Source organism: Coregonus lavaretus, assembly GCF_964263955.1.
Source record: "Coregonus lavaretus genome assembly, chromosome: 3".
NCBI lineage: Eukaryota > Metazoa > Chordata > Actinopteri > Salmoniformes > Salmonidae > Coregonus > Coregonus lavaretus.
Window position 1 is genome coordinate 42,123,960 of NC_139990.1, and position 26,665 is coordinate 42,150,624.

General features: G+C 43.6%; 2 protein-coding genes across 3 annotated transcripts in view; one reads left to right on the forward strand and one right to left on the reverse strand.

The window, feature by feature from the left end:
• Positions 1-229: 229 nt before the first annotated feature.
• Positions 230-23,520, reverse strand: LOC311126428 (large ribosomal subunit protein uL13m-like; the record flags this gene model as incomplete). 2 transcript variants are annotated; one of them, XM_084158516.1, is made up of 7 exons in its annotated part: positions 23,409-23,520; positions 22,915-23,038; positions 19,829-19,922; positions 19,534-19,594; positions 13,186-13,272; positions 12,134-12,255; positions 230-415 (listed from the first exon to the last, which is right to left on the reverse strand). In XM_084158516.1, exons 1-7 carry the CDS (start codon positions 23,433-23,435, stop codon positions 391-393), a joined length of 540 nt encoding a protein of 179 aa, XP_084014642.1. In that variant the 5' UTR covers positions 23,436-23,520. The 2 variants fall into 2 exon arrangements, with proteins under 2 accessions (XP_084014642.1, XP_084014643.1); XM_084158517.1 differs by lacking the exon at positions 230-415 and having other exon boundaries at positions 12,130-12,255; positions 23,409-23,499.
• A 233-nt stretch (positions 23,521-23,753) lies between these two features.
• The window catches only part of LOC311109591 (mdm2-binding protein-like), a 36,529-nt gene continuing 33,617 nt past the window's right edge, over positions 23,754-26,665 (forward strand). The window contains exons 1-6 of the mRNA XM_084152521.1: positions 23,754-23,926; positions 24,116-24,199; positions 24,391-24,464; positions 24,996-25,138; positions 25,790-25,848; positions 26,386-26,530. Of these exons, the coding sequence (XP_084008647.1) occupies positions 23,869-23,926; positions 24,116-24,199; positions 24,391-24,464; positions 24,996-25,138; positions 25,790-25,848; positions 26,386-26,530 (563 nt within the window). The 5' untranslated portion in view covers positions 23,754-23,868. The remainder of the gene's footprint in view (positions 23,927-24,115; positions 24,200-24,390; positions 24,465-24,995; positions 25,139-25,789; positions 25,849-26,385; positions 26,531-26,665) is intronic.

A 26,665-nucleotide genomic window follows, 5' to 3' on the forward strand; every position in this document is an offset into this window, starting at 1 on the left:
TATAGTGCACTACTTTTGATCAGAGCCCTATGGGCCCCCCTATTGGCCCTGGTCAAAAGTAGTGCACTCTATGAGGAATAGGGTGCCATTTGGGACTCACACAATGAATGCCATCTCACTGCAGCTGAGGTTGAATGAAACACACGAAAATCATTTTTGAACTCATCAAACGTTCACTACAGAGAGAATAAAATATCAATCATGATTTATTCTCAGGAAAAACAAACGGTTGACAGGAGAATAGTTTATTTAGTACATTATTGGGACAACATAAAGGTTTGTGGTTTGTACAGTAAATGTCACCTGGATGTTCTAATCCAAAAGCCAGATGTAAAGGCTAGTACTAGTAACAGGCCAGAAGAAGAAGCCTAACACCAGCCATCTGATGGATCACTTCATCCTATAGTCTTCAGGTCTGTAGAAAGAACACACATTAGAAATCAGTCATGTAGAACAGGAAAATACATATCATCTCAATGGGAATAACCTGTATAATATAAGGTTTAATTAAATATCACCATGGTAAGTATCATCTATGCAATATGGTCTTTCAATACTGCAAAACAGAAGACAGTTATTACTAAGTTAAGTAGCTCTACTATTCACAACAAACAACTTTATATTGTATTACATTAGTATGTGTTGATGGTATTAGATTGGGACTATGTCGAGTGCCTGGTGAGTGTTGATGTGATGTCAGTCAGTGAATATCAACTAGGTCTTTAATAAAGGGCCAGGATTGGTTTGCCCTTGAACATCACCCAATGTCATTTAGATCGCTGGAATTCCAGGCCTGAATGGACTCACTGATTGGTTCTTAAAGATTAGATCAGTAAACAGAGAAACACATCATTTATCACAATACAGTGTCCTGACAGGACTATATGTTGATGACTGCTAGGGTGGACAGTGTCCTGACAGGACTATATACTGATGACTGCTAGGGTGGACAGTGTCCTGACAGGACTATATACTGATGACTGCTAGGGTGAACAGTGTCTTGACAGGACTATATACTGATGACTGCTAGGGTGGACAGTGTCCTGACAGGACTATATACTGATGACTGCTAGGGTGGACAGTGTCCTGACAGGACTATATACTGATGACTGCTAGGGTGGACAGTGTCTTGACAGGACTATATACTGATGACTGCTAGGGTGGACAGTGTCTTGACAGGACTATATACTGATGACTGCTAGGGTGGACAGTGTCCTGACAGGACTATATACTGATGACTGCTAGGGTGGACAGTGTCCTGACAGGACTATATACTGATGACTGCTAGGGTGGACAGTGTCTTGACAGGACTATATACTGATGACTGCTAGGGTGGACAGTGTCTTGACAGGACTATATACTGATGACTGCTAGGGTGGACAGTGTCTTGACAGGACTATATACTGATGACTGCTAGGGTGGACAGTGTCCTGACAGGACTATATACTGATGACTGCTAGGGTGGACAGTGTCCTGACAGGACTATATACTGATGACTGCTAGGGTGGACAGTGTCCTGACAGGACTATACACTGATGACTGCTAGGGTGGACAGTGTCCTGACAGGACTATACACTGATGACTGCTAGGGTGGACAGTGTCCTGACAGGTCTATACACTGATGACTGCTAGGGTGAAAAGTGTCCTGACAGGACTATATAATGATGACTGCTAGGGTGGACAGTGTCCTGACAGGACTATATAATGATGACTGCTAGGGGAAGAAAAGGTTGACAGAAAGCATTAAATAAGTTTATTTTTTTCCCTCTCAGGGAAGAATACTTTTACAAACAATACTGACTGGACTCAATTCAAAATGATGGGAGCTTTGAGATACACTGACGAGCAGAGTACTATGGGAAATGTAGTTTGCAAAGTGGAGTTGTTGCCTCAAACAGTTTCCCTCTTTTTACTCAGATTGCCATCTTTACAGACATGTTGACAGATACATCATTGTCTTGTTTCTTGATAATTAAAATGTGTTCTATCATCAATCACATTTTGGTGTTTTGTCCCTTTGCCGTTTTCTTTCTGTAGTGAATGTCGAGTGTTCCTTGAACACTGTGTTAGTGTAAAGAATTAGACTTGTAGCCTACACCTATTTGAAATGATAATTGAAACCACCTGAGGTGATGTTTCACCCACTAGACATCACACTATTCATCTCAATGTTTTCATTTGAAAGGAAGGAGAGAAGGAGTCTATGCTGAAGTCTTTGGCAAGAAGAAAACCATATTTAAAAGGATTGTTAACACGTTTCAGAAAGTCTCCTCCTTTAAGTTGGTCTTAGTATTAAAAACTGCACTTCTCAGCTGCAGTAAAAAGCACCTAAATAAAATAATACAATTCAGCTTTAGGAGACAATTTCCTTCTCTTACCTTCAATGCCACTTCTGGGCTACATTCCAAATGGCACCGTGTTCCCTTTATAAGGGCCCAGGTCAAAAGTAGTGCACTACATAGGGAAAAGGGTGCCATTTGGGATGTGCCCCTTGAGTAATATCATGAGAAAGTTAGGGTTGGGACAATTAACTTGGAATTGATGACATACGCACGCAAAGTGAGCGGAATTAAATAGGGATACATTTCCTCACTGGATGGAAAACGGGAGGGTCGTGAGAAATGTCAATTTAATCTTATTTTGGAAAATATTTCTCGCTAACAAAAAAATCCATGAATCTCATTAATTTGAGTGATCTCGGCTAGCTGCAGGGTTACTGTTGACTGAAATGTAGGGTACCTTATAAGTACGCTACATATGTCTAGACTGGCTTTTCACACCTTTCCTTTTCACTTTGAAATGGAGGAGTAGATTATGTAGATCAGGGTGGAAAAACATCTAATTTAATACATTCCAGACAGAAAGGCAATAAATTGGGAAAATACGTAAGGGTAAAAGGTGTATACTTTTTATAGCTAGTGACTGTATGTCTGAGGGGCTCCTCGTTCCCTCCTATGCAGTCAGGATAACAGTTAGAACCAGGGCTGGCAGAAAGGTGAGGGGAGGAGTGATATCACTGATGCTGACCCAGTTACCAAGCCCCCTCCCCATCCTGACATCACCCTGAGTCCACTCTGACATATACAGTGAGGGAAAAAAGTATTTGATCCCCTGCTGATTTTGTACATTTGCCCACTGACAAAGAAATGATCAGTCTATAATTTTAATGGTAGGTTTATTTGAACAGTGAGAGACAGAATAACAACAACAAAATCCAGAAAAACACTTGACAAAAATGTTATAAATTGATTTGCATTTTAATGAGGGAAATAAGTATTTGATCCCCTCTCAATCAGAAAGATTTCTGGCTCCCAGGTGTCTTTTATACAGGTAACGAGCTGAGATTAGGAGCACACTCTTAAAGGAAGTGCTCCTAATCTCAGCTTGTTACCTGTATAAAAGGCACCTGTCCACAGAAGCAATCAATCAATCAGATTCCAAACTCTCCACCATGGCCAAGACCAAAGAGCTCTCCAAGGATGTCAGGGACAAGATTGTAGACCTACACAAGGCTGGAATGGGCTACAAGACCATCGCCAAGCAGTTTGGTGAGAAGGTGACAACAGTTGGTGCGATTATTTGCAAATGGAAGAAACACAAAAGAACTGTCAATCTCCCTCGGCCTGGGGCTCCATGCAAGATCTCACCTCGTGGAGTTGCAATGATCATGAGAACGGTGAGGAATCAGCCCAGAACTACACGGGAGGATCTTGTCAATTATCTCAAGGCAGCTGGGACCATAGTCACCAAGAAAACAATTGGTAACACACTACGCCGTGAAGGACTGAAATCCTGCAGCGCCCGCAAGGTCCCCCTGCTCAAGAAAGCACATATACAGGCCCGTCTGAAGTTTTCCAATGAACATCTGAATGATTCAGAGGAGAACTGGGTGAAAGTGTTGTGGTCAGATGAGACCAAAATCGAGCTCTTTGGCATCAACTCAACTCGCCGTGTTTGGAGGAGGAGGAATGCTGCGTATGAACCCAAGAACACCATCCCCACCGTCAAACATGGAGATGGAAACACTATGCTTTGGGGGTGTTTTTCTGCTAAGGGGACAGGACAACTTCACCGCATCAAAGGGACAGGGCCATGTACCGTCAAATCTTGGGTGAGAACCTCCTTCCCTCAGCCAGGGCATGGAAAATGGGTCGTGGATGGGTATTCCAGCATGACAATGACCCAAAACACACGGCCAAGGCAACAAAGGAGTGGCTCAAGAAGAAGCACATGAAGGTCCTGGAGTGGCCTAGCCAGTCTCCAGACCTTAATCCCATAGAAAATCTGTGGAGGGAGCTGAAGGTTCGAGTTGCCAAACGTCAGCCTCGAAACCTTAATGACTTGGAGAAGATCTGCAAAGAGGAGTGGGACAAAATCCCTCCTGAGATGTGTGCAAACCTGGTGGCCAACTACAAGAAACGTCTGATTGCCAACAAGGGTTTTGCCACCAAGTACTAAGTCATGTTTTGCAGAGGGGTCAAATACTTATTTCCCTCATTAAAATGCAAATCAATTTATAACATTTTTGACATGTGTTTTTCTGGATTTTATTGTTGTTATTCTGTCTCTCACTGTTCAAATAAACCTACCATTAAAATGATAGACTGATCATGTCTTTGTCAGTGGGAAAACGTACAAAATCAGCAGGGGATCAAATACTTTTTTCCCTCACTGTAGTTCCAGTGTCACCTATCCTTTCTATAGACACTAATGTACTGTATGTCTGCGGGGCTCCATGTCCCCTCTTACCCACTCCTACCCAGTAAGGACAATGGCAGGTAGAGAGGTGACTAGAGGAGGGATGAAGGGATGAATAGAGGAGGGATGAAGGGATGACTAGAGGAGGGATGAATAGAGGAGGGATGAAGGGGTGCGTAGAGGAGGGGTGAAGGGGTGACTAGAGGAGGGATGAAGGGATGACTAGAGGGTTGAAGAGGTGAATAGAGGAGGGATGAAGGGGTGAAGAGGAGGGATGAAGGGGTGAAGAGGAGGGATGAAGGGGTGAATAGAGGAGGGATGAAGGGGTGAATAGAGGAGGGATGAAGGGGTGAATAGAGGAGGGATGAAGGGGTGAATAGAGGAGGGATGAAGGGGTGAATAGAGGAGGGATGAAGGGGTGAGTAGAAGGATGAAGGGGTGAGTAGAGGGATGAAGGGGTGAATAGAGGAGGGATGAAGGGGTGAATAGAAGGATGAAGGGGTGAATAGAGGGATGAAGGGGTGAATAGAGGAGGGATGAAGGGGTGAATAGAGGAGGGATGAAGGGGTGAATAGAGGAAGGATGAAGGGGTGAATAGAGGAAGGATGAAATGTCACCGTGCCAACAGTAAGCTGTTTAATCTACAGTGTTTTATGAAGGACATATACACTTCAATCCCCCCCAACCATCCAACTCAAACCCACTCAAAGTGCAGAGGTAAAACCATTCAGGCTTACAGTGGGGTAGGAAGGCCGAAGTGTAGCCTATGGATCAGACCTGGCTATATCTCATCATGGAGAAGACAAGCCAGTGTAGCCTATGGGTCAGACCTGGCTATATCTCATCATGGAGAAGACAGGCCAGTGTAGCCTATGGACAGACCTGGCTATATCTCATCATGGAGAAGACAGGCCAGTGTAGCCTATGGATCAGACCTGGCTATATCTCATCATGGAGAAGACAGGCCAGTGTAGCCTATGGATCAGACCTGGCTATATCTCATCATGGAGAAGACAGGCCAGTGTAGCCTATGGATCAGACCTGGCTATATCTCATCATGGAGAAGACAAGCCAGTGTAGCCTATGGGTCAGACCTGGCTATATCTCATCATGGAGAAGACAGGCCAGTGTAGCCTATGGACAGACCTGGCTATATCTCATCATGGAGAAGACAGGCCAGTGTAGCCTATGGATCAGACCTGGCTATATCTCATCATGGAGAAGACAGGCCAGTGTAGCCTATGGATCAGACCTGGCTATATCTCATCATGGAGAAGACAGGCCAGTGTAGCCTATGGATCAGACCTGGCTATATCTCATCATGGAGAAGACAGGCCAGTGTAGCCTATGGATCAGACCTGGCTATATCTCATCATGGAGAAGACAGGCCAGTGTAGCCTATGGATCAGACCTGGCTATATCTCATCATGGAGAAGACAGGCCAGTGTAGCCTATGGATCAGACCTGGCTATATCTCATCATGGAGAAGACAGGCCAGTGTAGCCTATGGACAGACCTGGCTATATCTCATCATGGAGAAGACAGGCCAGTGTAGCCTATGGATCAGACCTGGCTATATCTCATCATGGAGAAGACAGGCCAGTGTAGCCTATGGATCAGACCTGGCTATATCTCATCATGGAGAAGACAGGCCAGTGTAGCCTATGGTCAGACCTGGCTATATCTCATCATGGAGAAGACAGGCCAGTGCAGCCTATGGACAGACCTGGCTATATCTCATCATGGAGAAGACAGGCCAGTGCAGCCTATGGACAGACCTGGCTATATCTCATCATGGAGAAGATAGGCCATCCCTCTCTCTGGCTAGATCTCAATGTGGAGAAACAAAGGCAGCCTGTGGTTGAGGGCAGGTCTAGCTAGCCATCCTTCACAGTGAAACCACAATATAGCAGCCTGTGGTTCAGGGCAGGTCTAGCTAGCCATCCTTCACAGTGGGTTAGGAAGCCATCCTTCACAGTGAAACCACAGTATAGCAGCCTGTGGATCAGGGCAGGTCTAGCTAGCCATCCTTCACAGTGGGTTAGGAAGCCATCCTTCACAGTGAGGCCACAGTATAGCAGCCTGTGGTTCAGGGCAGGTCTAGCTAGCCATCCTTCACAGTGGGTTAGGAAGCCATCCTTCACAGTGAAACCACAGTATAGCAGCCTGTGGTTGAGGGCAGGTCTAGCTAGCCATCCTTCACAGTGGGTTAGGAAGCCATCCTTCACAGTGAGGCCACAGTATAGCAGCCTGTGGTTCAGGGCAGGTCTAGCTAGCCATCATTCACAGTGGGTTAGGAAGCCATCCTTCACAGTGAGGCCACAGTATAGCAGCCTGTGGTTCAGGGCAGGTTTAGCTAGCCATCATTCACAGTGGGTTAGGAATGAAGGCCACAGTATAGCAGCCTATGTTTCAGGGCAGGCTGGCTGGCAGACCATCCCTCACAGTGACTGAGCCTGGCACCGTAGCCTTGGCTGGGCATCGTGCCCCACCACATTAACAAAAGTGGAAAGGTGCCACTGAATCAGGGGCAGGGCTACTCACTGAGACACATCAATACATCACCCCTGGAGGAGAATATAGTGGGCTCGGGTGTCTCAACCTGCTACATGAGGTAAATACATATTTATAATAATGCCAATCCCATTTCCATTAAGCTTACCGGGGCTTGCAAATCTAACCAGACTATTTATTCAGAAATTGTTTACACTGAACCACAGAGACAGCCAGTGAGAATGTCTGAGCAGAAACCAGCCACTATTCAGTGGATTCCACACAATGCTAAACCATAGAGCTTGCCTTAGCTTAGAGTAGACCCATCTCTGTAGATGCAGAGGGATGACTGAATGAGACAAATTGGAACTAGGACATCAACAGCATGACGCTATCCTAGCTATAAGACATCAACAGCATGATGCTATCCTAGCTATAGAACTAGGACATCAACAGCATGATGCTATCCTAGCTATAGAACATCAACCGCATGATGCTATCCTAGCTATAAGACATCAACAGCATGATGCTATCCTAGCTATAGAACTAGCACATCAACAGCATGATGCTATCCTAGCTATAGAACATCAACAGCATGACGCTATCCTAGCTATAAGACATCAACAGCATGATGCTATTCTAGCTATAGAACTAGAACGTCAACAGTATGATGCTATCCTAGCTATAAGACATTAACAGCATGATGCTATCCTAGCTATAGAACTAGAACATCAACAGCATGATGCTATCCTAGCTAAAGAACTAGAACATCAACAGCATGATGCTATCCTAGCTAAAGAACATCAACAGCATGATGCTATCCTAGCTATAGAACATCAACAGCATGATGCTATCCTAGCTATAGAACATCAACAGCATGATGCTATCCTGGCTATAGGACATCAACAGCATGATGCTATCCTAGCTATAGAACATCAACAGCATGATGCTATCCTAGCTATAGGACATCAACAGCATGATGCTATCCTAGCTATAGAACATCTACAGCATGATGCTATCCTAGCTATAGAACATCAACAGCATGATGCTATCCTAGCTATAGAAAATCAACAGCATGATGCTATCCTAGCTATAGAACATCAACAGCATGATGCTATCCTAACTATAGAACATCAACAGCATGATGCTATCCTAGCTATAGAACATCAACAGCATGATGCTATCCTAGCTATAGGACATCAACAGCATGATGCTATCCTAGCTATAGAACATCAACAGCATGATGCTATCCTAGCTATAGGACATCAACAGCATGATGCTATCCTAGCTATAGGACATCAACAGCATGATGCTATCCTAGCTATAGAACATCAACAGCATGATGCTATCCTAGCTATAGAACATCAACAGCATGATGCTATCCTAGCTATAGGACATCAACAGCATGATGCTATCCTAGCTATAGGACATCAACAGCATGATGCTATCCTAGCTATAGGACATCAACAGCATGATGCTATCCTAGCTATAGAACATCAACAGCATGATGCTATCCTAGCTATAGAACTAGAACAGCATGATGCTATCCTAGCTATAGAACTAGAACATCAACAGCATGATGCTATCCTAGCTATAGAACTAGAATGTCAACAGCATGATGCTATCCTAGCTATAAGACATCAACAGCATGATGCTATCCTAGCTATAAGACATCAACAGCATGATGCTATCCTAGCTATAGAACTAGAACATCAACAGCATGATGCTATCCTAGCTATAGAACTAGAATGTCAACAGCATGATGCTATCCTAGCTATAAGACATCAACAGCATGATGCTATCCTAGCTATAGAACTAGAACATCAACAGCATGATGCTATCCTAGCTATAGAACTAGAATGTCAACAGCATGATGCTATCCTAGCTATAAGACATCAACAGCATGATGCTATCCTAGCTATAGAACTAGAACATCAACAGCATGATGCTATCCTAGCTATAGAACCAGAACATCAACAGCATGATGCTATCCTAGCTATAGAACAAGAACATCAACAGCATGATGCTATCCTAGCTATAGAACATCAACAGCATGATACTATCCTAGCTATAAGACATCAACAGCATGATGCTATCCTAGCTATAGGACATCAACAGCATGATGCTATCCTAGCTATAGAACATCAACAGCATGATGCTATCCTAGCTATAGAACATCAACAGCATGATGCTAATCTAGCTATAGAACATCAACAGCATGATGCTATCCTAGCTATAGAACATCAACAGCATGATGCTATCGTAGCTATAGAACATCAACAGCATGATGCTATCCTAGCTATAGGACATCAACAGCATGATGCTATCCTAGCTATAGAACATCAACAGCATGATGCTATCCTAGCTATAGGACATCAACAGCATGATGCTATCCTAGCTATAGAACTAGGACTAAGTACAGTTGTCGTTATTTTTATAGTTTTATTGTCCTCTCCTGCTGTGGAAACCAACTAGAAGAGTGATTTCTCTCCTCACTGCTGGCGGCCGAACGCTCCTCTATTCTCACACACAGACACCACCGCTAACGACTCAGTTCTCAGTCTCCTCCAGTTAACGCCCTATAACCACTACACCAGTTAACGCCCTATAACCACTACACCAGTTAACGCCCTATAACCACTACACACTACACCAGTTAACACCCTATAAACACTCCACAGTCCCCACCGTTCCATGAGATGTTTTCTAAAGGTAATTTTGCTGTTTGCTTGAGTAATTGGAGATGGAAGGGAGTTCCATGCGATCATGAAGAGAACCCTGGTGGCATGTCTTCTGGAATATGTATGGGTGTCTGAGCTAAATGTTATTTGATTATGCAGACAATCTGGATTATTCATCACAGTAATATTTCTCATGAAAACTAGAAGAGAAGCAGTTCATCTCTGGTCAACCCTCAACCAGGAAAGACTGGCATGATGTTAGTTATGTATGTGCAGTTAAGGGCAAGGCGTGCTGCTCTGTTTTGAGCCAGCTGCAGCTTTGCTAGGTCTTTCTTTGCTGCACTTGACCATATTACCGGACAGTAATCATGATGGGACACGACCAGAGCCTTAACAACTAGTACAGTTGATTTGTGTCAAAAATGCAGAACATATTTTTATAAACAGACATACCCCTCCCCATCTTCACAACAACTTTGTCAATATGACTTGACCTTGATAATTGACCATCCAATGTTATAACTAATTTAGCTTCCTCAAATTTCTTAGTTAACACCCTAGAAACAGTACACCAGGTCACTTTTACTGCCAAGCTTTATTTCTCACTCCTGTGTTATTCCAAGCGAGTTATAGCTGCAGTCAATTTGAGTATGCGTGATCAGAATTAAACTCAGACACAGAATTGCCCTAAGCCTCAGTAGCAGCAGCATCCTTCTCCCCACCCAGTCAGCCAAACATTACACTACAATAATTATGTCACGTAATTCTGGACTTTCACAGTTTTCTGTCAGATTGAAAACTCCCATTTCCTGTTCTTTAATTACAGACAGGAAGTAATGTAGTGGCTGTCTCATTATCACGTCAGTGTCTACTTCCTGTATGATATGTTTTAATGAAACGCTCCGTAGGGTCGTCCAGACCAATCACTGCTGTGGTTATTAGAGTGAGAACACATATAAACATACTGCTCCAAAACCTTCCTCAGTTCCACTGCTCATTGGGATGAATTACTGCCGTCAAAAAAAGTTATTATGAATTCGCTTAGAGAGCACTTCTCTATTATTCAATATGACTTTAAATGAAAGATCTTAAGTGCATTAACACATGTGGGTATCAGTGTTTGAAAAAGTGAGGTTCACAGTCAATCTTGAGAGAAACATCAATAACTCCTCTCTAGTTTTTCTCCATCGGGGTTCCATCTTGAATCTTCACCCACCCACCCACTCCACAGCATTTGGTTTCGGTTGCAATCAGCAGTTTAAGCATCGGTAGGGCCTAATGTATGTGTGTGTGTGTGTTAATGAGAGGTGAGTCCCTGGCCCAGACTAACCCATTTCCCCTCATTGAGCCATCCACTTACTTAACTCTATAGGAACATGACCGATCACGTTTCAACACGTCATACTCTTTATCAAAATGGAATCATTTGTCAGCCCGGTAACAAGTACCCGTTTCTCACATCAATAAAGACCACAGGAATACGGTGCTATACTGTTTCCATCCTTACTTACAGGCAATAACAGAAGTAGGTTTCACACGCAAAAATGTTTTAGCCCGTTCTTTACTAAATAATTATTTTTGGGTTTCTACTAGTTATTTGAATGTTTGTGGTAAGCTAAAGCTAGCGTAGCATCTAGGTCATAAAATGCCTAAAGATTTGGCCACTCTTGTAGAGAGCAGTATCATAAGGCATTTAACTACGTCACAGCTGATATGAACAGCAGGCTGTGGACTGAAGAACAATGGATCAGTGCCATGGCCGAAGGAACACAGCAGTCTAATATAACCATGGTATGTGTCTGTTCCTCTATAAACCTGGCTGTTCTAAATGTGTCTGTTCCTCTATAAACCAGGCTGTTCTAAATGTGTCTGTTCCTCTATAAACCTGGCTGTTCTAAATGGGTCTGTTCCTCTATAAACCTGGCTGTTCTAAATGTGTCTGTTCCTCTATAAACCTGGCTGTTCTAAATGTGTCTGTTCCTCTATAAACCAGGCTGTTCTACATGTGTCTGTTCCTCTATAAACCTGGCTGTTCTAAATGGGTCTGTTCCTCTATAAACCTGGCTGTTCTAAATCAGCTAGAGATTCAGCGCAGCGCAGGGCGGGCTGGAGAGAGCTGTGTGTGTGAGGATGTGTGGGTGTGATTAAGGATGGTGTGTGTGAAGATGTGAGAGAGAAGATGTGTGTGTGTGTGTGTGTGTGTGTGTGTGTGTGTGTATGTATGCGTCCATGGAGGAAGACTGGGAGGAGAGGGTACTCACGGGGTCCATAGAGTGGGGAAGGCTTCTCGTTCCTCCTGGCTGTACTCATTCAGTCTGCGAGGGATCTCTCTGGGCTGAGGCAGCTCCTCTGTCAGGTTCATAAGGATGTCCTCAGGAAGATCCTACCATACAATTACATACAACAAAGCCATTTCATGGATCTGTATGGCATCACGGCTATAGCCAGGGACAGGAACAGTCTTAGATCTGGATCTGTATGACACCTAGGCTATAGCCAGGGACAGGGACACAGTCTTAGATCTGGATCTGTATGACACCTAGGCTATAGCCAGGGACAGGGACACAGTCTTAGATCTGGATCCGTATGACACCTAGGCTATAGCCAGGGACAGGAACACAGTCTTAGATCTGGATCTGTATGACACCTAGGCTATAGCCAGGGACAGGGACACAGTCTTAGATCTGGATCTGTATGACACCTAGGCTATAGCCAGGGACAGGGACACAGTCTTAGATCTGGATCTGTATGACACCTAGGCTATAGCCAGGGACAGGGACACAGTCTTAGATCTGGATCTGTATGACACCTAGGCTATAGCCAGGGACAGGGACACAGTCTTAGATCTGGATCTGTATGACACCTAGGCTATAGCCAGGGACAGGAACACAGTCTTGGGTTTGTAGGTGTCTTCACTTCTCAGAGAGGGAACACACACCTGGGTTGGAGAGGTGTAGGTCAATGGAAAATAAGACTTTTACATTTATATACCGTATTATGGGCATAGAAGCTAGACTGCGACTAGTCTTTTCTAAATGCTTTACCACAATGGAAACATGTCAGACTTGTGTTATCATTGATGTTTCTATGTCTGTTCTGCTTGTTCTTGGCTGTATATGTAGTCATTTAAAATTATTAAGCAAATTCAATCAATCAATCAACATGTCAGCCATATTCCCTCCACAACAGGGGAATAAAGAGCAGATATTTTATCTTCAGGGAAGAGGTGGTGTGTGGCATCATTATTTTACTAAAACGTCCTGTTTCATTTTCACACAATATTAGATGTCATAGTCTTAAAGACAAGTCTTACATCTTCAGGGAAGAGGTGTAGCCGTTGCATCATGGTCCTTCTGGAGAGGTTCCTAGGCAGCATCCCATATACTGCCAGCTTTACTATCTGATGATGAAGAAGAAGAAGAAGAAGGAGATACATCGCTTGGATAGGCTACTTAGGTTGTGTCCCAAATGGCACCCTAGTGCACTATATAGGGAATAGGGTGCTATTTGGGACACCCTTAACACAGACAGGCGTTTGATGTAAGACAGTTGGATCAGGGTTGTCATGTTTACAGCTCTAGAGAGGAGCAAGGTCGAGGTCCATCATTGAGCCATCTTTAATATGTCGGCAGGTAGCTTAGTGGTTAAGAGCGTTGTGCCAGTAACCGAAAGGTCGCTGGTTCTAATCCCTGAGCCGACTAGGTAAAACATCTGTTGATATGTCCTTGAGCAAGGCACTTAACCCTAATTGCTCCTGTAAGTCGCTCTGGATAAGAGCATCTGCTAAATGACTAAAAATGTCTCCAGTGGAGGTCCTGTTAGGTCCAGGGGGGTATACTACAAAGCAAGATCAATGAGTTAGCCAGCTAACTTCCCTAATTTGTTTTTAGAAATATATACTTGAAATGGGCATGGTCTAATTGAACCAACAACCAAAAACATATATCTAAGTTTAGCTTTCTTAATGTGCTAGGTTTAAACAATATGGTAATATCTCCACCTTACCCTCTGCTTGTTAATGTAGATAGTAAAGAGTACTGAGCAGTCTCCCCTGTATACAACCTTATAGACCTCTTTAATATTCTCCTAACCTCATCTAAACAGTCTGGTTTTATTCCTCGTATCCCTCCCTCACCCTGTGGTGTGAAACATATTCAGTGTTCCTTGGAGCTATGTGTCACGATCGCCAACTGGTAGCAAAGAATTTAGAAAGAAATTGTGTTATCCTTCAACTGATACCCTGAATGTGCCACAACCCCTCCTCTATTCCCCAGTTTCCTTCTCCAGTCTTTCCATGTTCCTCCCCTCCCTACTCCCGTTGGCAAACCGACCAGAAAAATGACATGTTATTCCTACATAACCGTCCACCACTCAAATCCAACCTCTGCAATAAGAATACCACGTGAGGGGAAGAAAAACCTAAAATGTCACAGAGAAGTGAAAATCTCTTAATATTTGACTTTTTCTCTCACCTACCATTTCTAGCTGAATCCCTTCATACATATCTATTCCCTGTGAAAATTAATCAGTCCTATTCCTGTTAAATGACGACCGTGGTGTGTGGATGATGGATGTGTGTTGTATAGGGACACCATTCGTTACCACGGCTACAGAAGGTGGATGTCACCCCAACGTGATCATTACCCACAATTACCTCTGATAGATTCTCCCACCACTGGAATAACTCAGCTAGAGACACGCATCCATCTCATTAATGGAGGTTTAATGTGCTAGAGAAGCCTGAGGAGGGCTGGAGAGGAATGGGGGGGGGGAGAGGAGGGGAAGGGAGATGCAACTGGCCAGGGCTGGGGAGGAGCGCTGAGGGGAGGGATGAGGACAGTTGGGGAGAGGGAGAGGTGGGCTGGGGGAGAGCGGAGGCCTGGGGAGGTTTGGAGAGGGCTAGGGGGGCGATGAGGGTTGAGAGGCTGCAGGCCAGAACTGGGGAGAGGCAGGCAGGCAGTCGGCCAGGCCTTGGAGCTCTGGCCTGGGCCATTCAGCTATACAGTATGGAACTGGGGTAGGATAACATGTGGCTGTTCTGGTCTCTGGGCAGGGCTAGGATAGGATAACATGTGGCTGTTCTGTTCTCTGGGCTGGGGTAGGAGAACATGTGGTTGTTCTGTTCTCTGGGCTGGGGTAGGATAACATGTGGCTGTTCTGTTCTCTGGGCAGGGCTAGGATAGGATAACATGCGGCTGTTCTGTTCTCTGGGCTGGGGTAGGAGAACATGTGGCTGTTCTGTTCTCCCTTCCTGCTATGCCATCACTGAGGGGGATGCCCCTCACACACTATCCCTCATGTTTAAACTTTGGGAGATAGACTTACGGAAAGGGAACATGTATCACTTAAATGAAAAGGCAGATGTAAATAAAAGCTAGGTTTATTGTAATGTAGGGAGGAGGATCAGTGCACTGCTAGGAACTAAATAGATGAGTCACTACAATTGGAAAAGGGAGGATTAATGTACAGTACCAGTCAAAAGTTTGGACACACCTACTCATTCAAGGGTTTTTCTTTATTTGGACAATTTTCTACATTGTAGAATAATAGTGAAGACATCAAACTATGAAATAACACATACAGTGGGGGAAAAAAAGTATTTAGTCAGCCACCAATTGTGCAAGTTCTCCCACTTAAAAAGATGAGAGAGGCCTGTAATTTTCATCATAGATACACGTCAACTATGACAGACAAATTGAGATTTTTTTTCTCCAGAAAATCACATTGTAGGATTTTTAATGAATTTATTTGCAAATTACATACATACATACATACATACAAGACCACTGATAATCTCCCTCGATCTGGGGCTCCACGCAAGATCTCACCCCGTGGGGTCAAAATGATCACAAGAACGGTGAGCAAAAATCCCAGAACCACACGGGGGGACCTAGTGAATGACCTGCAGAGAGCTGAGACCAAAGTAACAAAGCCTACCATCAGTAACACACTACGCCGCCAGGGACTCAAATCCTGCAGTGCCAGACGTGTCCCCCTGCTTAAGCCAGTACATGTCCAGGCCCGTCTGAAGTTTGCTAGAGTGCATTTGGATGATCCAGAAGAGGATTGGGAGAATGTCATATGGTCAGATGAAACCTAAATATAACTTTTTGGTAAAAACTCAACTCGTCGTGTTTGGAGGACAAAGAATGCTGAGTTGCATCCAAAGAACACCATACCTACTGTGAAGCATGGGGGTGGAAACATCATGCTTTGGGGCTGTTTTTCTGCAAAGGGACCAGGACGACTGATCCGTGTAAAGGAAAGAATGAATGGGGCCATGTATCGTGAGATTTTGAGTGAAAACTTCCTTCCATCAGCAAGGGCATTGAAGATGAAACGTGGCTGGGTCTTTCAGCATGACAATGATCCCAAACACACTGCCTGGGCAACGAAGGAGTGGCTTCGTAAGAAGGATTTCAAGGTCCTGGAGTGGCCTAGCCAGTCTCCAGATCTCAACCCCATAGAAAATCTTTGGAGGGAGTTGAAAGTCCGTGTTGCCCAGCGACAGCCCCAAAACATCACTGCTCTAGAGGAGATCTGCATGGAGGAATGGGCCAAAATACCAGCAACAGTGTGTGAAAACCTTGTGAAGACTTACAGAAAACGTTTGACCTGTGTCATTGCCAACAAAGGGTATATAACAAAATATTGAGAAACTTTTGTTATTGACCAAATACTTATTTTCCACCATAATTTGCAAATAAATTCATTAAAAATCCTACAATGTGATTTTCTGGATTTTCTTTTCTCATTTTGTCTGTCATAGTTGACGTGTACCTATGATGAAAATTACAGGCCTCTCATCTTTTTAAGTGGGAGAACTTGCACAATTGGTGGCTGACTAAATACTTTTTCCCCCCACTGTATGGAATCATGTAGAAACCAAAAAAGTGTTAAACAAATTCTTCAAATAGCCACCCATTGCCTTGATGACAGCTTTGCACACTCTTGGCATTCTCTCAACCAGCTTCAAGAGGAATGCTTTTCCAACAGTCTTGAAGGAGTTCTCACATATGCTGAGCACTTGTTGGCTGCTTTTCCTTCACTCTGCGGTCCAACCCATCCCAAACCATCTCAATTGGGTTGAGGTCGGGTGATTGTGGAGGCCAGGTCATCTGATGCAGGACTCCATCACTCTCCTTGTTGGTCAAATAGCCTTTACACAGCCTGGAGGTGTGTTTTGGGTCATTGTCCTGTTAAGCTAAGCAGGACACTAATCCGGACGCTTATAAGAAATCCCGCTATGCCCTCAGATGAACCATCAAACAGGCAAAGCGTCAATACAGGACTAAGATTGAATACTACTACACCCGTTCTGATGCGCGTCGGATGTGGCAGGATTTACAAACTATAACGGCCTACAAAGGGAAACCCAGCCACGAGCTGCCCAGTGATGCGAGCATACCAGACGGGCTAAATGCCTTTTATGCTCGCTTCGAGGCAAGCAACACTGAAGCATGCATGAGAGCACCAGCTGTTCCGGACGACTGTGTGATTACACTCTCCATAGCCGATGTGAGCAAGACCTTTAAACAGGTCAACATTCACAAGGCCGCGGGGCCATACGGATTACCAGGATGTGTACTCAGAGCATGCGCGGACCAACTGGCAAGTGTCTTCACTGACATTTTCAACCTCTCCCTGACTGAGTCTGTAATACCTACATGTTTCAAGCAGACCACCATAGTCCCTGTGCCCAAGAAAGCGAAGGTAACCTGCCTAAATGACTACCGCCCTGTAGCACTCACGTCGGTAGCCATAAAGTGCTTTGAAAGGCTGGTCATGGCTCACAACACCACCATCATCCTGGAAACCCTAGACCCACTCCAATTTACATACCCCCCCAACAGATCCACAGATGATGCAATCCACACTCCACACTGCCCTTTCCCACCTGGACAAAAGGAACACCTATGTGAGAATGCTGTTCATTGACTACAGCTCAGCATTCAATACCATAGTGCCCACAAAGCTCATCACTAAGCTTAGCTTAAGGTACATTTAATTAATGTACATGTGGGCCTAGCTATAGGTACATTTCGTCAGTTAACCACTTGGGACGGCACTGTTGAAACATTCATGTATTTGAGGCAACACAAACAAAAGTATACACTAAAACAATATTAAGACCATCCATCTAAATAAGAGCAATGCCATGTGCTCTAAGGCAGAGGAGAGAAAACATATAGCCAAATTCAAGCTGAAATGGGTTTAGTTTATTCCTTGAAAAGTTAATCTCTGGGTTGCAATAAGCTCTGCTGCTGCTCCTTTATCTTCCTGCACACCCAGCTAGGCCTTTCCCCAGATTCCAGTAGACATTCTCCTAAAGGTGTAATAGTCTGACAGACCTGTACCAGCACAGATGCTGTGTCTGTGATAATACACAAGTGTGTCTGTCTGAAAACAACACTTCTAAAATCCTCCCTGATGATTCTGGAGCAGAACACTACCTCTCTGGAACCAGAGGAATGGGAGGGATGGGAGACTTACAAGGACAGAGTAATAATACACCATAATTCATTCTTTCCCAGCGGGCCATTTGTAACGTTTATAGACAAAACACGTCACACAACTGTGGGACAGCTCATATTTCATCAAATAAAAAATCAATACATAAATGCGATGCAAAATGCAACTGCTACCTGAATGCCATGCAATTCTGACATTTTGATGAATTATGAAATGCAGCTTTAGCTAGGCCTAGGAATGAAACTTTAAAGGCTGAAGTTACTGTATAGGTACACTTGAGAGGACAGTGTTTATTCAGTGTTTCCAAACAGACTGCAGTAGCACACAAATAAACAATAGCTAACTCACCAGCCAGTTTATTAGGTACACCACCCTGTTCACGAGGCCATGGCTTGCTATATAAAGCAGGCAGACAGGCATCGAGTCATTCAGTTACTGTTCGACTGAACGTCAGAATGGGCAAAACGAGTGACCTAAGCGACTTTGAGCGTGGTATGATTGTCGGTGCCAGGCACGTCGGATCCAGTATCTCAGAAACATCCGCCCTCCTGGGCTTTTCACTCACGACAGTGTCTAGAGCTTACTGAGAAATGGTGCGACAAACAAAAAACATCCAGTCAGTGGCAGTCCTGTGGGCGAAAACAGCTCGTTGATGAGAGAGGTCGAAGGAGAATGGCAAGAATTGTGCAAGCTAACAGGCAGGCCACAAACAGACAACGGCAAAGTACAACAGTGGTGTGCAGAACAGCATTTCGGAATGCACAACTCGTCAATCCTTGTCATTGACTATTGTAGCAGACGACCACACCGGGTTCCACTCCTATCAGCTTAGAACAAGAAGCAGAGGTTCCAGTAGTCACACGATCACAAACACTGGACAATTGAGGAGTGGAAAAACATTCCCTGGTCTGACAAATCCTAGTTCCTGATGCGTCATGCTGATGGCAGAGTCAGGATTTGGCGTAAGCTGCATGAGTCCATGGACCCATCCTGCCTGGTGTCAAAGGTACAAGCTGGTGGTTGTGGTGTACCGCCGTCCAATCTGCAGCAACTGCGTGATGCCATCACGTCAGCATGGACCAACATCCCTGTGGAACTTTCCCGAAGAATTCCAGCCGTTCTGGAGGCAAAGGGCAGTCCGACTCGGTACTAGATGGGTGTACCTAATAAACTGACTCAAAATACTTACCGCTTTGGGGTCTTTCAAATGTAGCTGGGTGGCTGTGACTTGTTTAAATCCACCTGGAAACCTTTGGGAAAGAAACAAAGCTGAATTTCGAGGAAGACACACTTTGGTATGACAATCAACTTTACACACATATGCTTAGTCAACCACATCACTCATTACACAGATCAGTTCACATGCTCCATGTTTCAATGAAGTTCTTCTTGACTGATGAGTAAACACAGGTACAGAATAACACTCCTTTATGTTCACTGGTTATTCCACGTGTAACAGACAGACAGTCTGATCAAGACCTTACTGTGTGTGGGAGGAATAGACCTTCTGTTCCCATTTGTTCCCAGAGAAGGCTATGTGTCTGGTGTTCATGACTACTACATGATCTCCAACATCACCTGAGGAACACAGAGACACATGCTCATTATAAAGATCACAAACTTTATAGAAACACATTTTGCTGACACGTTACAATGGATGTTCTTAGCTCCTTTTAAAAGATTATCAAGGAATGCAGGAAAAGATTCATAATTCAAATGCCACCAAGTGGTTTCTGAATTAGATATGGAGAGAATGATAGATGACTTTCTAACACCTCTCCATCACTCTCTACTAAAGCAGATATACACTTTGGGAAAGGGAACATGTATAACTTAAATGAAAAGGCAGGTGTAAATAAAAGCTAGGTTTATTGTAATGTAGGGAGGAGGATCAGTGCACTGCTAGGAACTAAATAGATGAGTCACTACAATTGGAAAAGGGAGGATTAATGTACACTACCAGTCAAAAGTTTCTTTATTTTTTACTATTTTCTACATTGTAGAATAATAGTGAAGACATCAAATATATGCAATAACACATATGGAATCATGTAGTAACCAAAAAAAGTGTTCAACAAATCAAAAAAGATATGTTATATTTGAGATTCTTCAAATAGCTACCCTTTGCCTTGATGACAGCTTTGCACACTGTGAAGCATTTAAAACTTTTGACTGGTAGCGTATAACACACCAAAAGTAAACCCTTCTTAGTTTGAATGGTCGTTCAACAACGAGCAGATCACATTTAATAGAATAGGTCAAACAGCATCATAGAATAGGTCAAACAGGTTCATAGAATAGGTCAAACAATAAGCCCCCTTCACTCTCCAGCATTCCAGCAGTTAACAGAGCACAGCTCCAGGGATGAGGGGAAAGTAATGGACAGGTTTCTCTATCCCTCAGGGTCCACACACATGTACCTATACATCAGGTGAAGAGGCATTCACCTCACAGTCAAATCAAACTCAAATAGTGTGAAGAGCCACAGGTTTTGAAAGAAGGCTGAAGGCAGTTGATGAAAAATAAGTGGTGGGTTCTATCTGAGCCTTCTGGTTATGTGCATAGTTGGGGTCTATTGGTTTCATAGTGATCCTTTAGCGCCACCATGTGGTCATTGTTATGGCTGCAAAAAAAACCTCTCAGAATATGTCCTTGCTCAAATTAAAATCAAATCCAATTTTATTTGTCACATGCGCCGAACACAAGTGTAGACCTTACCGTGAGATGCTTACTTACAAGCCCTTAACCTACAATGCAGTTCAATAATTATTTACTAAATAAAATAAAGTAAAACATAAAATAAAGTTACACAATAAAATAACAATAACGAGGCTATGTACAGGGGTACCGGTACCGAGTCAATGTGCGGGGGTACAGGTTAGTCGAGGTCATTTGTACATGTACGTAGGGGTAAAGTGACTATGCATAGATAATTAACAGAGAGTAGCAGCAGTGTAAAAACAAGGGGCATAAAAGGCATTTAGCCCGTCTGGTAGGCTCGCGTCACTGGGCAGCTCATGGCTGGGTTTCCCTTTGTAGTCTCTAATAGTTTGTAAGCCCTGCCAAATCCGACGCGCGTCAGAGCCGGTGTAGTAGGATTCAATCGCAGTCCTGTATTGACGCTTTGCCTGTTTGATGGTTCGTCTGAATGCATAGCGGGATTTCTTATAAGCGTCCGTATTAGTGTCACACTCCTTGAAACCGGCAGCTCTACCCTTTAGCTCGGTGTGGATGTTGCCTGTAATCCATGGCTTCTGGTTGGGATATGTACATACGGTCACTGTGGGGATGACGTCTTCGATGCACTTATTGATGAAGCCAGTGACTGATGTGGTGTACTCCTCAATGCCATTGGATGAATCCCGGAACATATTCCAGTCTGTGCTAGCAAAACAGTCCTGTAGCGTAGCATCCGCGTCATCTGACCACTTCCGTATTGAGCGAGTCACTGGTACTTCCTGCTTTAGTTTTTACTTGTAAGCAGGAATCAGGAGGACAGAATTATGGTCAGATTTGCCAAATGGAGGGCGAGGGAGAGCATTGTATGTGTCTCCATGTGTGGAGTAAAGGTTGCACATGTGACATGCTGGTAGAAATGAGGTAAAACAGATTTAAAATTGGCCTGCATTAAAGTCCCCGGCCACTAGGAGTGCCACTTCTGGATGAGCCTTTTCTTGTTTGCTTATGGCCTTATACAGCTCGTTGAGTGTGGTCTTAGTGCCAGCATCGGTTTGTGGTGGTAAATAGACGGCTATGAAAAATATAGAGGAAAACTCTCTTGGTAGATAGTGTAGTCTACAGCTTATCATGAGGTACTCTAGCTCAGGCGAGCAATACCTAGAGACTTCCTTAATATTAGAAATCACGCACCAGCTGTTATTGACAAATAGGCGCACACACCACCACCCGAGGGTCTTACCGGACATAGCTGTTCTGTCCTGCCGATGCACGGAAAACCCAGCCAATTGTATATTATCCGCGTCATCGTTCAGCCATGACTCGGTGAAACATAAGATATTAGTTTTTAATGTCCCGTTGGTAGGATAGTTTCGAACAGAGCTCATCCAGTTTATTCTCCAGTGATTGCACGTTGGCCAATAGAACGGATGGTAGAGGCGGGTTACCCACTCGCCGTCTAATTCTCACAAGGCACCCACAATCTCCGCCCCCTGTACCTTAGTCTTTTCTTCACGCGAATGACAGGGATTTGGGCCTGGTCTCAGAAAAACAGTACATCCTTAGCATCGGACTCATTGAAGAAAAAATCTTAGTCCATTTCGAGGTGAGTAATCGCTGTTCTCATATCCAGAAGCTCTTTTCGGTCATAAGAGACAGTAGCAGCAACATTATGTAGAAAATAAGTTACAAACAATGCGAGAAAACCACACAAAATAGTACAATTGGTTAGGAGCCTGTAAAACGGCAGCCATCCCCTCCGGCTGGCTGTGAAGGAAGCATCAAATTAAAGCCTCAAATCAATTGCGGACTGTATTGCACAGTCGCACACATTCAGGAAAACACACATCATTAGTCCATTTCTAAATGGGCATGTTGCTAGCTGTCTACTCACTCAGTGCATGGTAGATCGGTTTGTGTTTCCCCTGTAGCCTGACTGCACACATAGTGGCAATCTTCCCTGGAGGCTGCATCCGAGCGTCTATCAGGTACCACGACCTGGCAAAGGTAGCCCATTGCTGAATAAAGGGGAAGAGAGAGATCACGTCAATTCAGAGTTTCAGACACAGTAGTAGCACAACATCCCACATCAGCACACAGTTGTCAGCTCTCAAGCCACAAACATATAGCTGAAGGTTGACTGGGGCACAAGGATTAAATTAATAATATAAATAATTGCAAGAAAAGATCAAACTGCAATTTAGGACTACGATTTAATAAAGAGATTAGCTAGCTGGACAGATTACGGATAGCTAGCTAGCTAACGTTAGCGACATGTACCATATGTCAGCGATGAGTTTTGCATATAATTTACCATGACATTTACACATTTAATGCTAGTTCAAAATACAAAATAATCACACGTTATGTATAAAAGTAAAGTGTTACCTGGGCAGATTTAGTAAAACTGGACATATTACATGAATTACAAGCACATCATTCCCGATTGACCCCCAACGAGAACAGATGGTGCAGCGTTGTATTGAGTCGAAACATGGATGAAAACTCAGTTCCTGGGTGCAAATTGTAGATCTGTTCCTGAAATCCTGAATGCATAACTAATACATTTTCAGTTACTAATATGTAACAGATGATATTGGTATATTTTAAGGAGAAACCATCAAAGAATATGACAAATAATATCTGGTTTTGATAATATCGCTCATGGTCATTAAAATGCATTTTTGCCGCCGGTTGTATTTTGAAGTAGCGCCTTGACGTCCCCAGAACTTTAGACGACAACTTCCGTTTCAAGAGAGAGCGCGAGGAAATAAATTTGACAATACGAAAAAAAAAAGTCTTTTATATTTACATTTATACTGAAAACTGATGGTAGTAATTCAGAGGAATGGATCGGTACGTGTTAGTTGTTTCTTTTAACCAAGAAGAGGATAAATGCGCGAAGGGTACGTTAACGATACCTTTGTAGCGGACTCGGATTTCGTGTTTTGCAAGCTACAGTAACTAGCAACTGTAGTATGGAGCAGCAGAGCCTTCTATAGTAGAGATGCTGATAAACATACTATGAGCAATGGTGAGGTTTCTGTAAATGCAAATCATAACTTCTTGAATTATTGTAATCGTTTATTTTACAGCATTGGAGGCTGCCAAACAGATGTATGATAAACTGGGGAATATCTCCAGTTGTAATTCAACAAGGAGGGTTTCTCTGTTTCCAGGTAAGCCAATGCATTGTTTGTGTGTGTGTGTGTGTGTGTGTGTGTGTGTGTGTGTGTGTGTGTGTGTGTGTGTGTCAGGTGTCTTGCTTGCAGAAACTATTGCAATATGTCTACCTGCTTTTACATTTTTTCAAGGGGAAAGTAACATTAGCTAAATGTGATTCCATCATCTTTCTCATCTGCCTCCTAAGCCTGCTCTCTGAGTGGTGGTCCTGCCTCACAGAGGTGGTATTTTGCTGTCCAGGCATGTCATGGGACATCTCAGGTATGTGTCATGTCAAGGAATGTCTTGTATTAGTCAGGGGTGTCTTTCTGACCCTACTCTGACCTTCTTTGTGTTTACACTGGAGATGTCTGCCCATGTCCTGCACCGCATGCAGCTTCTACTGTTGAACACAAAATGTACATTTACATCATTTAGCAGATGCTCTTATCCAGAGCGACTTACAAATTGGTGCATTCAACTTATGATAGCCAGTGGAACAACCACTTATTTTTTATGGGGGGGGGGGGGGGGGTGGGTCAATCAAACCATTTCATCAGTTATACATGACACATTCATCACAGTCTTCTGTTTTTTTTTTTTTGCGGTGGTCCTCAAACCTATTCACCACATTGACTGACTGTCATCACCTTTCACCACATTGACTGACTGTCATCACCTTACACCACATTGACTGACTGTCATCACCGTTCATCACATTGACTGACTGTCATCACCTTTCACCACATTGACTGACTGTCATCACCTTTCACCACATTGACTGACTGTCATCCTTCCTGTCTCTGTTTGTAGTTCTGCAGTGCAGAGTGGGAGGAGCTGGGTAGTTGTCAGAAGAATGATGACCAGGAGGAAAGCCCCAACACTATGGAGGCCTGTCTCAGTACTCTGGATGACCAGGAGGAGAAGACTGACCAGCCTGACCCACAGCTGACTGAGTATGAGTGATATTCACTGGGCTCTACAGTGCGACCATTAGACATGCATTTGCAACAAAAAATAGATGTGTGCGAACTGCAAAAGTGAAGTATGAGCACGTCTGCGAGTAAAATGTATAGGTACGAAGAGACCAGAGAATCAGTCTGTCAGACATGCAAGTGTCACCGTTACCACGGTAACTTCCTGCCCTTAAAGGGGCAGCTGAACATTTTTGTCTCGCCTAGGTGACTCAAATATTTGAGGGTACATTGTGCTTGATTTAGCATAGAACACCCCAAAAACTTTTAGTCATTTCTTATCATTAAAACACTTTTTCTCAAATACCTTAATTGTGCTCCTACATTTATTTTTGTGCTCCTAAATGTTTCAACTTAGGAGCACATGTGCTCCTTGTAAACAATGTCAGCGTAGAGCCCTGATTTAATTCCCTTCCAAATCTGTCCTCTGTTGTATATCCCAGCTCTGTGCTCCTCTATAATACTCATTCAGCAGTATTTTAAACAAACATACAAAGTTTACCTTATTTCCTCTTGAGATGTTTTAGAACTTTCTGAATATCACATTTCCTGGCTGTATTGAAATGTATTGTCCGTTCAGAGGTGAATGAATGAATAGTTGATTAATAAAGTTCTGATTTGTGATGACTGCAGGTTGTATGAAGAGGCAGCAGAAGGACTACACCTTTTATCAGACAGTCTTCCCCCTCCAGGTAACTCACTCCATTCACCTTGGTTCATTCTGCCAGACCGTGAAAAATTTCTCTATATTAATGTATCTTATCCAGGAGTTCTCCATATTTCCTACATGCCTGGGCTTGTTTTGTGTTAGTTTACTAGGTGTTTTATGGCTGACTCTGTTCCCCTCTGTTTCTCCTAGATGTGATATTTGTGTTAGTTTACTAGGTGTTTTATGGCTGACTCTGTTCCTCCTAGATGTGATATTTGTGTTAGTTTACTAGGTGTTTTATGGCTGACTGTTCCCCTCTATTTCTCCTAGACGTGATATTTGTGTTAGTTTACTATGTGTTTTATGGCTGACTGTTCGCCTCTGTTTCTCCTAGATGTGATATTTGTGTTAGTTTACTAGGTGTTTTATGGCTGACTGTTCCCCTCTGATTCTCCTAGATGTGATATTTGTGTTAGTTTACTAGGTGTTTTATGGCTGACGCTGTTCCCCTCTGTTTCTCCTAAATGTGATATTTGTGTTAGTTTACTAGGTGTTTTATGGCTGACTGTTCCTCCTCCAGGAAAAGCTCTGCTAGATGTGATATTTCTGGGTGTTGCTGAAGAGGCTCCTAACCTGAAGGACTTCCTCCCTGTGATTGGCTCATTGAAACACATGCAGGCATGGCACTCAGCCAAGATTACCATAGTGACTGAACACCAAGCTGGGTAAGGACAAAGAACAATTATACAAAATGATGCAGAGCAGTTGTGCCTGTGTGATTTCCATTGTACCACTAGAGGGCAGCATAGAGTTGTTGAATGGCTAAATACATAGATAAACTGATGCCTATCCTGCTTTAC